An 11,615-nucleotide genomic window follows, 5' to 3' on the forward strand; every position below is an offset into this window, starting at 1 on the left:
AGAAGTTAATTGTTCGAAAAGACAACTTAATTCATGAAGACTGTCAGCACCGCTGATCAGGTCATCCATATAGATAGATTCTTGCAGAACACTAGTAGCAAGTTCGTGGGTATGTTTGTTGTTGTCAGCGATGTGCTTGATAACTCTTTGAGCGATAAATGGGCTACTTGGGAGCCCGAAGGGTAATCTTTGAAATTGATAGCACCGTAAAGGCTGCTGAATATTGTCCCTAAAGAGAAAATTTAACAGAAATGTTTCAGTGGGACAAATGGCGATTTGTAGGAACATAGCCTTGATGTCGCCTACTAGTGCGAATTTAAACTGACGAAACTTAGCGAGAATGTCAAAAAGTTCATGTTGGACGACATAACCTTTGTCTATGACGTCACTGAGGGAGATTCCCGTAGACGATTTATTGTTTGGATCGAAAACTATACGAGTGGAAGTAGTAGAGTTGGATTTGAAAACGGGAAAGTGAGGGAGAAAGTAATTAGGTTTACCTGAGTCATTTAGCATTTTTAACGGCACTTGAATTATTTGTCCGTTATTGAGATATTCCGATATAATGTCCTGATATTTTTCCAATAAATCAGGGTTGAGTTGAAAACGTTTCTCGAGACTGAGAAAACGTCTTTTTGCCGAGAGAAACGAATTTCCCATGTCTATATCTTCGATAGGGAGTTTGAGATTGAGTGTGGACTCATATCGTCCATTGGGGAGAACATTAACATGTTTTACAAAATTAATTTCAGCGGGGTGATCATTAATGAGATCGGTGTTCTGAGGAGCGGCTTCTTCCAGCTCCCAGAATTTTTGTAAATGATCGGATAGTTCCTCGTTGGACACTACCGGCTCATTTACGGCGGAAGGAGTGTTATGAGAACAACAAGTAACGAGAGAGTTTGAATAAAATTCCAAAGCCTTTTTAGTATTTTTCGACTTAAGAGCAAAGTCTGGAACTGACCCTGATATCGTGTACCCGAGTAGAGTGCGTTGAAGAACGGGAAGACCTTTTCCCAAACGAATTATTTCAGGTTGAATGATATCGTTATACAGGTCTGCACCGAGCAGGATACCAATTGGGGATGTTACATGGAACATCGGATCACCTAATGGTATCTCTGAGGGTATGTTTAGTTTGCTCGCCGAAATAGAAATTTGAGGAAGCGGATTTGTTATCTTTGGGAGTACAGAGCACGAGATGTCAAAAGGAACGTCGTTAGCGACAGCGAAAATTGTTGTATCTACAATAGATTGAGACGAGGATGAGGTGGAGTTAATTCCATTGATCCGTAATTTTCCATCTCTAGTGGTGAGTGACAGTTCCTTTACGAGGTCAGCACTAATAAATGAAACCTGTGAGGCCGAGTCTAAAAGTGCCTTTGCGAAGACCCTCTTGCCGCTAGGAGCGACAAGATAGACCTGGAGTGTGCTTAATAACACCAAATGATTATCAAGCGAGGCTGCAGATAGAGCCATTGAATGTGGAGTCGAATTTTGAAGATTAACTTCCGTTTCAGGAGCTCTAACATGTGAGGGCCCCTGTTGTGAATTACCCTGTGTATGGGAGTTATTTGAGATAGCGGTTTTATTATGATTATTTGAGTTGTGTTGGCCAACAGCCGCGGAAGGGTTACTATGACCCGTTTTGTCGAAATGGAGCAACGTGTGATGACGAGATTTACAAACTATGCAAGAGAATTTGGATTTACACTGATCGAGCATGTGAGACCCAAGACAATTAATACAAAATTTATTTTGTTTGACAAAACTAAAACGTTCTTTAGAATTCAACTGCTTGAACTGAGGACAAGAGTAGATCGAGTGAGAGTCGTTGCAATAGGAACATTTCTTAGGACCTAAGCGAGGCGAAAGGTTACTGGTAGAAGTGTCTGAGGCTAGGTGTAAAGAGTGTCTGGAAGTAGTAGTCGATTTTGGTTTTGATTGAGATTGAATATTCTCAAGATGAACAACGCGTGTCTCGATTTCCCCTAGAAAATGGACAAAATCAGGGGTAGCTTGGCTACCACCGGATTGGAACTCAAGAGCCCTAATGGTAGGTGCGTCGAGTTTCTGAGTAGCGATATGTATGAGAAGTAAATGCAAGAGATCTGAAGGGGGCCTATTCAAGTTCAATAGGGCCTTGAAATTATTTGACATGACCGTATGAAAATTTCTTAATTGTGAGTGATTTGCGTTTCCAGAAATAGGAGGCGCATCAAGAATTTGAGAGATGAGAGTTTTGATAAGCGATTTAGAGTTGGCGTACCTTTGTGTCAGGTTATCCCGGGCTATTTTGTAATTGTCACCTGTGAGTGGGATATGCTCGAGAAGCGTCAAAGGCTCGGAAGTTAGAAAACTTTTGAGGTAAATGAGTTTTTCCAGATCACTTAATGTAGTATCAGATCCTATTATTGTATCAAAGGTCTCAATGAATGAATTGTATTCAGTAACTAAGCCACTAAATGGTTTTAACTGAATACGAGGGAGGTTTACTGTTCGTTGCCTAGCCATAGACTGTGAGGTTAGAGAAGAATTAGGGTCAAATTGGAGGGAGGGGGTAGCAGTCACATTAGAACTTTCAATGACCTCTAACCTTTCTTCCAATAGAGAAATTGTATCCAAATATTTATCAAAAACCACAGAGGAATCAGTAGAGGGGGTAGGTTCCTCGGGGATCGTCTCCAGCACATTTTGAGCATCGCGGAAAAGTCCGTAAGAATGTTTGAGTTGTGAAATTATTTCACGAATTTTATATTTGTTTAGAGAATTAAGAGTTGTGGGAACCGAATCAGCCAACTTGGTTATATCAAGTTTTGCGGTGAGCCTCTGTCGGTTATATTTTGATCGGTCAGCCATGTTGCGAGAATGTGAGATTAGATAGATTATTTGCAAATGTCTAAACCTATAAATCGATGCGAAAATGAGAGAATATGTACAATATATTATATATTACACGTTTAATAGTGTGAGATTGGCTTAATAGTATCACCCTGTATGAGCGCAGATTAGTATATGAAATGCAAAACTATAAAATTTCAAAATATATGCAATTTTCCAAAATGGGTATTTTTCAGCAAGTGTGAGACACCCTTAACAAGTATTTAAATTAATTAAATTGAAGGAAAAAACAATTATTTATTTTCTATAGTTTTCTAGAAGTGTAAAATGAGCTTAAGCGAAGCTAAATGTAGCAAAAACTTACAATTTATGCAAGAAAACAAAATTATTTTTAATAATTTTTGTAACCTGTGAACCAGGCTTAATCGGATTCAAAATTATAAATTTAATTTAAATCAAAAGGTTGAACAAACAATGTTAAAATTATAACACCCGTACTATCAGCCAAGAAATGAGTACACTTTTTGTATACTATAAACAGAAAAATATATTTACGAAAATAAAATAATGTAATATATGCAAATATTTTTTCATACAAACAAAACGACTCCTTTATTTGAACAAAGCAAGTAGTTTCTGAAATTGCACGTGTAGACCGGGCTTAACAACCTACCAGCTATTGTAGAGACGTGCTGGGTTAAATACTGAGAATTTGAGTGCAGAAAGAGAGGAATATTTTATTTTTGTGCCGGGGCGGCGTGGCTTGGAAATTTCCAAATGCAACAGAAAGACACTATAAATGAAAAACCGTTATTCTCAGAATAGAGATTATCAAAATATGCAAATACGAAGGACCTTGAGGATTTAATTAATAAATAATTAATATGATACGGCTCGATGGAACAGAAATGTTTAGGCAATACGTAAAGTATCCTTAACAATAGTAACCTATACTTATTGTACGGTTATAGAGTATATTCCCATAGGTAAGCTGGTTAAGAGTAGATAACGATTTTTCATATGTAATTTAAAGTATTATCTGCATAAATGGCACAAAGAATATTTGCTACGAGAGGTATATGGTTCAAAATGCATACAGTATCACGACTAATAAGTTATGTTCACATACATGTAGAGTACTTACAGTTTTATTCCTTGATGACGTGTCACATCAGAGCTCTGATTGAATTCCATAATCCATTTGGTTCATTTGTAAGGCACTCACTAATACGCTAAATAAATCATCGTCGATAATACTGAGCAGATTGAATTATCTGAGCGGTATAAAACGATAGCAAAAAAAGCCGGTAAAATGCGGCCTTTTTACGAATAGCGGGAGCGTCGATAGATTAGAGATGATTCTCGTTAGGAAGCTTTTGACGATCTGCCCCGGCGAGGGGTTCAAATGCGAGTCTCAACAATAACCTGGAGTTTCCAGAAAGGTTACATAAATACTACTTGAATTTTAAGTAATCAGTAGTACAGGGGCGTAACTAATTATTTTAGTGAGCCGTGTATAATATATTTATTGTACAAAGTTAAAAACAAAAATTTTAGCCACATTTGAGCTTCACATTACAAAATTAGTTAGAATGTTACAGGGTGTTCGATAACACAGTGGCAGACCAAACTTATGTTTTTTTAAATGGAACACCCTATATTTTATTTTAAATTCGACATTCTGTTAACTTCTCCATCGCAAAAATATAAAGGTTTGTTATGTTATATAGGGTATTTACAAAGTTATAACCAATTTTATATGAAAATCGTAACAAGTTGAACTCCCTGTATAAATAAAAATAAACAAAACAGCAATTATTTATTAATGCCATATTTTTTTACGTATTGTCAAAATTTTCGGGAATGATTGATATTGCTAATTTTCTTTATATCAAATACAGGGTGAGTCAAAACGTAAGTACATTATTTTCTCAGTAATTTTAAATGGAACACCCTGTATTTTATATCACTATTGAAAGTACCATTACCGTACTTTAATTTTTAGATAACATTCCATATGTCTAAATTTATTAGTTTTCGAGATATTTTCATTTTTCAGAGCAAATTATTTTAGGTGTCTAAATTTATCTAAATTTTAAGTAAGCCATGACTGAATTGACAATTGAAGATTACCGATTATCAATCCGGTAATCAATGTAACACTGTAGCAAATAAAGAAATAAAAATAATTTATTAGTAATACATTTTACAAACAAAAACACAACCACTACATGCAACATTTTTGAAACAATTAAAAACTATCTTTTTATGTAAATGCAACAAATAAACAAAGAAAATTAGTAATAAATTTTACAAAAAAACATACAAACACAAAATACAATATTTTGTGAAGACAATTAAACACTACTTTTGTATGTAAATGTAACAATGTAACAAATAAAGAACGAAACATAATTTATCAGTAATACATTTTGCAAAAAAACATGTTTGAAAAAATTAGAAGCTACTTTTAATAAAATATTTTTAATATTTAATTACATAAGGTGTTCAAAATTATCTCCTAACACATTTATGTAAGCCTAAAAACGATCATTGAATGAGCTAGTTACTCTACGGAGCATTTGTAAATTAACACATCGAAATACACTTTGTATTCTATTTTCACCTCATCCCTTGTTGTTGGAGGTATTTTATAAACTTCATTATTAACGTAACCCCAAAAAAATCAGTCCAGTTTATTAAATTCTGGTGATTTGGGTGGCCACGCTACTGGTCCATTGAAAAATGAAAATATCTCGAAAACTAATAAATTTAGTCATAGGAAATGTTATCTAAAAATTAAAGTACGGTAATGGTACTTTTCAATAGTGATATAAAATACAGGATTTTCCATTTAAAATTACTGAGAAAATAAGGTACTTGCGTTTTGACTCACCCTGTATTTGATATAAAGAAAATTAGCAATATCAATCATTCTTGAAAATTTTGACAATACTTAAAAAAATATGGCATTAATAAACCATTGCTGTTTTGTTTATTTTTATTTATACAGGGAGTTGAACTTGTTACGATTTTCATATAAAATTGGTTATAACTTTGTAAATACCCCGTATAACATAACAAACCTTTATATTTTTGTGATGTAGAAGTTAACAGGATTTTGAATATAAAATAAAATATAGGGTTTTCCATTTAAAAAAACATAAGTTTGGTCTGCCACTGTGTTATCGAACACCCTGTAACATTCTAACTAATTTTGTAATGTGAAGCTCAAAGGTGGCTAAAATTTTTGTTATTAACTTTTATTGCTATCTATTACTACAGCAGATCTATTGAGCTTTACCCTACTAATCAATCACCCGTCTAATACAGCGTTGAATTTTATTTTTAAAATTTCATACCTCTTACGGATCGTGCAGCGTATTTATACATAATTACTATTTTTTGAAGGAAATAATGGAAGTCGAACACTTATGGCACTACAACGAATCCGAGCTAAACAAGCTGTACACCGATGGCCATCTGGGCAAAGAGGGTTCCAGCGGGGCGGTGAACAATCTCTCCACTCACCCCCTTTTGGCCGGGACGGCACTGGCCGCTTCGGCGGACACGAGTCCTGACTTCGTGGCGAACCTCTGCAATATAGCCGATCATCGGCTCTACAAAATCGTCAAATGGTGCAAGAGTCTTCCGTTGTTCAAGAATATTTCGGTGAGTACCTGTATGTTTCTTATATTTAATATATTGAATCCCCTTTCAAATGAGCTATCATATGACTATCACATTCTACATGAAAAAATAAGCTGGTTTGCTTTATAAACATATGTCCGCAAATGCTTCGTTTCCGATATACGGGGTGTTTAAAATTTTTATTTCAAACTGCCAATTTATTTATTGCTCTAAGACCAGTTGAGCTAGGAAAATGAAATTTGGTGAGTTTTCGGAGGTAGTTATTGCGCATTTTTTCACATACAATTAAGAATTTTGTATTCATCATTGGCGCGCATACGGGTAATAGTCTGATTTTTTTTTTTAAGAAAAAAAGAGTACGCCAGTGAGATATTTCAAATTAAAATTCCACGTTTAATTTTTGATAAAAACCTTTGCCTTTTTTTTATATGATCTTGATATTTTGATATATAAGGCGATTTCCCTTAAAAAATTGTTTCTAAGGCAAAAAGTGAGTGAGCTATTGACAACTAAAACTTGTAATAACATACAAAAACCACCGTTACCAACCCTTTCAAAGTCACGTCTTTTTGCGGCTGAGGATTTTAAAAGGATTTAATACTAACAGCCTTATAGATCTTGTAAAAACCTACAAAATCCTTTTTTTATCAAACTTTCTAAGATAAAAAATAAAAAAGTTACGGTTAAAAAATCAATATATCTTAAAAAAAATCCAATTGGAAGCATAATAATGTAAGTTAGTGGTGTCTTTAGTCATTAGCCTTATTCAGGATTCTTTATTTCTGTATTATTAATAGATTCTAGAAGTTTGACTGGCTTAAAATTATTAGTTTAAAAAAACTGGAGTTAAAAGCGAATAACGAATTTTTGTAGTTTGGTTAAAACCATTTTCCTTAGAATAGAAAGATTAGCATCAGAGATACGAAAAAATGTTTAAATATGAAATTGTAGGTTATATATATATTTCTAAGAACATGGTTTAAAAAATTATTTTCTACGGCAAAAAATGAGTTAATCGTAAATCAGTATACTATCAAAAAACATTGAATTTTTCGATATAAAACTAACACTTTCGATAGCGAATAAATCAAAAACTGTTAATTTTATCAAAAAAATGTATAGAACATTTTTTGCTTAGAATGAATGTTTTTATCAACTTTTGCAGTCAAAATATAATAAAAAATTTCGACCCCCGAGATGGAGTGGCAGTCGTGGCAACCACCCCATGGTAAAAGCGCCTTACAGCATCATATAGATTTTGATCCTTGGACTATCCACTACTTATTCTCAAATTTTCAAGCAAATCGATCCATTCTGTAAAAATTGCGAGATGAAAAGCTTCAGCTCCTGTACTACATGGGAAAAATAGAGAAGAAATATTACTAAAAATAATGAATAAAATATTCAAAAACAAAGACCTCTCGGAAGATTGGAAAGTTTCACTAATAATAGTACCCTCTATTCAGGGTATTTGAGAAACAACTGAATTGATGGGGTCATTTATACTGGATGAAAGATAGCATACCAGTGAAAGAGTGTAGAAAGCAAAAATATTGAAAAACAAAAAAGAGGAAGGCCAAGGCAGATATGGAATGAAATAAACAGAAAGATATAAAGCTGCAAAGCATGGAAGAAATTTGTTAAGAAATAAATTAGTATTACGCTCTATACAGGGTGTTAGTAAATAAGTATGAAAAATTTTAAGGGTTAATTCTACATGAAAAAATAATGCCGGTTTGCTTTATAAACATATGTCCGCAAATGCTTCGTTTCCGATACACGGGGTGTATCGGAAACACACGGGGAAACACATCGGAAAAATACACGGGGTGTTTTTATTTCAAACTGCCAATTTATTTATTGCTCTAAGACCAGTTGAGCTGGAAAAATGAAATTTGGTGAGTTTTAGGAGGTAGTTATTGCGCATTTTTGACATACAATTAAGAATTTTGTATTCATCATTGGCGCGCATACGGGTAATAGTCTGAATTTTTTTTAAAGAAAAAAATAGTACGCCAGTGAGATATTTCAAATTAAAATTTATTTTAAAATTCCACGTTTAATTTTTGGTAAAAAACCTTGCCTTTTTTTTAATATGGTGCATCGTTTTTATGCAGAAAAATAAAACATCTTGACGCGTATTTTTCATATTTTAATACATTATCAAGAAATATCCAATATAGTAATATGTACTAAACTGGAACAATAACAGAAAATATTACTAATAAGATTTTAACTAGGTGCAGAGCTACAACAAATGTTAAAAATGACATCCTTTAGCGGTTACAGGAGAATTTTATATTCATCATTCGCGTGTACGGGTAATGGTCTGAATTTTTTTAAAGAAAAAAATAGTACGCCACTGGGATATGTCAAATTAAAAATCATTTTTGAATTTCTGGTTAAATTTACGAAAAAAAATCTTTCTTGCCTTTTTTTTCATATGCATTTTTTTATGTAAAAAAATAAAACATCTTAACGTTTACAAAGTATTTGAACTAATATAAGTTTCTATGCATATGGAAACTACCTCAAATACTTTGTAAGCGTTAAGATGTTTCATTTTTTTGTACAAAAACGGCGCCTCGTATGAAAAAAAGGCAAGAAAGATTTTTTATCGTAAATTGAACGAGGAATTCAAAAATGATTTTTAGTTTGACATATCTCAGTGACATACTATTTTTTTCTTAAAAAAATTCAGAGATGATGAATATAAAATTCTTCTGTTAAAATCTCTGGTTAAAATCTTATTAGTAATATTTTCTGTTATTGTTCCAGTTTAGTATTAATATATTGGATATTTCTTGGTAATATATTAAAAAATGAAAAATACGCGTCAAGATGTTTTATTTTTCTGCATAAAAACGATGCACCATATTAAAAAAAAGGCAAGGTTTTTTATCAAAAATTAAACGTGGCATTTTAAAACAATTTTTAATTTGAAATATCTCAGTTGCATACTTTTTTTTTTTCTTTATAAAATTTCAGAATATTACCCGTATGCGCGCCAATGATAAATACAAAATCCTTAATTGTATGTGAAAAAATGACTACCTCCTAAAACTCACCAAATTTCATTTTCATAGCTCAACTGGTCTTAAAGCAATAAATAAATTGGCAGTTTGAAATAAAAATTGCAACACCTCATATCTCGGAAACGAAGCATTTGCAGACGTATGTTTATAGAGCAAACCGGCATTATTTTTTCATGTAGAATTAGCCCTTAAAGTTTTTCATACTTATTTACGAACACACTGTATATGCCGAAAAATCATATTTTAAAAATAAAAATCGATGTGTTTCAGGAATTACTACTAATGTTGTTTATTTACCTAATAATGAATTTACGCGTTACTTTATGGACGCACTGCATTACTGTATTTGAAGAATACTTTTAACAAATTTTGAATATATACATTTTATTCCAGATTGACGATCAAATATGTCTCCTGATCAACTCCTGGTGCGAATTGCTCCTGTTCTCGTGTTGTTTTCGGTCGATGACAACACCTGGAGAGATCAGGATATCCCTCGGGAAGAGTATATCGTTGGCTCAGTCGCGGGAGATGGGTATGCAGGCATGTATAGAGCGAATGCTCAATTTCACTGAGCAACTGCGAAGATTGCGAGTGGATCAATACGAGTATATCGCTATGAAGGTGATAGTACTACTTACTTCAGGTAAGATTTTAATATTTGTTCGCAAAACACCGAATAACATTCCAAATACTATAATTGTTTTATTTTTATTTAATAATACAGTAACAAGTCTTTTAAAATCAATCTCCTTTTAACAGACTCTAATAAAAACTTATCTTTTTCGGTGTACGAATATTTAACATTCCGTATATGAATTTCGCACCGAATAACATTCCAAATACTATAATTGTTTTATTTTTATTTAATAATACAGTAACAATTATTTTAAAATTAATCTCCTTTTCACAGACTCTAATAAAAACTTATCTTTTTCGGTGTACGAATATTTAACATTCCGTATATGAATTTCGCACCGAATAACATTCCAAATACTATAATTGTTTTATTTTTATTTAATAATACAGTAACAATTATTTTAAAATCAATCTCCTTTTCACAGACTCTAATAAAAACTTATCTTTTTCGGTGTACGAATATTTAACATTCCGTATATGAATTTGGAACCGAATAACATTCCGTATATGCGTTTGGGACCTCGCCGCCTATTGGTTGAAATATGACCGCGTGCTGCAACGAACCAATAGAAAACTCCTAGGTTCCAAATACATATACGGAATGTTTAGATGCATACCGCATCACCATTACTACTACTGTTACCCTTTAACAATTAGTATTGAACCATAGGACGACTGGTTTCGGACACTACAATTTAGGTTTAATGGAGACCAGAAGATGGACAGTAAATTGTAGTTTCCGAAACCAGTCATCCTATGGTTCAATAAAATAGATTGTATGTCTTAATTTTGGCATGCTAAGCGTAAAAAAAATAAAGAAAAACATTAAAGATGTCATTTTTCTGCTGTAGTTCCACCTTTTTCTAATTTTACATTTTTATGCTTTCGTTACAGATACTTCCGAGTTAAGAGAAGCTGAGAAAGTCAGGTTGTCCCAAGAAAAGGCTCTAAAAGCCTTACAAGATTATACTTTATCTCATTACCCGGAAAGTCCGGCTAAATTTGGCGAACTACTTTTAAGGATTCCCGAATTACAAAGAACATGTCAGGTAAGAAAAAACAATCTATAATATCTGAATACCCATGAGTACTTTCTTTCAGCAAGTAAATATTGTTATATTTTGACAGTTTTCATTGACAGCACAAACGTCAAACTTTAGAATTTTTTTATCAGTCGTCCCCAGTGTTGCCACATCCCGAAATTATGGAAGTAACCATCTTGTCAATCGGTACATTTTTCGGTGAGTTAAAATGCATTTTTAGGTTATGTACCGTCAACCTACAGCTGTAGGTTATGTACAGCTCTTGCTAAAAAACAAAAAGCAAGGAAATGTGAAGATCATCCAATTGTATCCCTAATGAATCATGCCGCTAAGAGTTTTATGCGAATAATTTATAACCGAATTCACAATAAGTGTGAAGAATTATGAATATGTTTTTAGAAAAGGT

At 33.0% G+C, this 11,615-nt stretch overlaps 1 protein-coding gene across 3 annotated transcripts in view; it reads left to right on the plus strand.

The window, feature by feature from the left end:
* Positions 1-11,615, plus strand: part of LOC114335067 (nuclear hormone receptor FTZ-F1 beta) — a 179,635-nt gene that overhangs the window by 146,248 nt on the left and 21,772 nt on the right. For all 3 annotated transcript variants that reach the window (XR_007698400.1, XM_050652237.1, XM_050652238.1), the window contains exons 9-11: positions 6,253-6,513; positions 9,921-10,173; positions 11,061-11,215. Coding sequence is in view for 2 of the 3 variants with exons in the window: in XM_050652237.1 (XP_050508194.1) it covers positions 6,253-6,513; positions 9,921-10,173; positions 11,061-11,215 (669 nt within the window). In the remaining variant the exon portion in view is untranslated. The remainder of the gene's footprint in view (positions 1-6,252; positions 6,514-9,920; positions 10,174-11,060; positions 11,216-11,615) is intronic.

Source organism: Diabrotica virgifera, chromosome 5, assembly GCF_917563875.1.
Source record: "Diabrotica virgifera virgifera chromosome 5, PGI_DIABVI_V3a".
Classification (NCBI taxonomy): Eukaryota; Metazoa; Arthropoda; class Insecta; order Coleoptera; family Chrysomelidae; genus Diabrotica; species Diabrotica virgifera.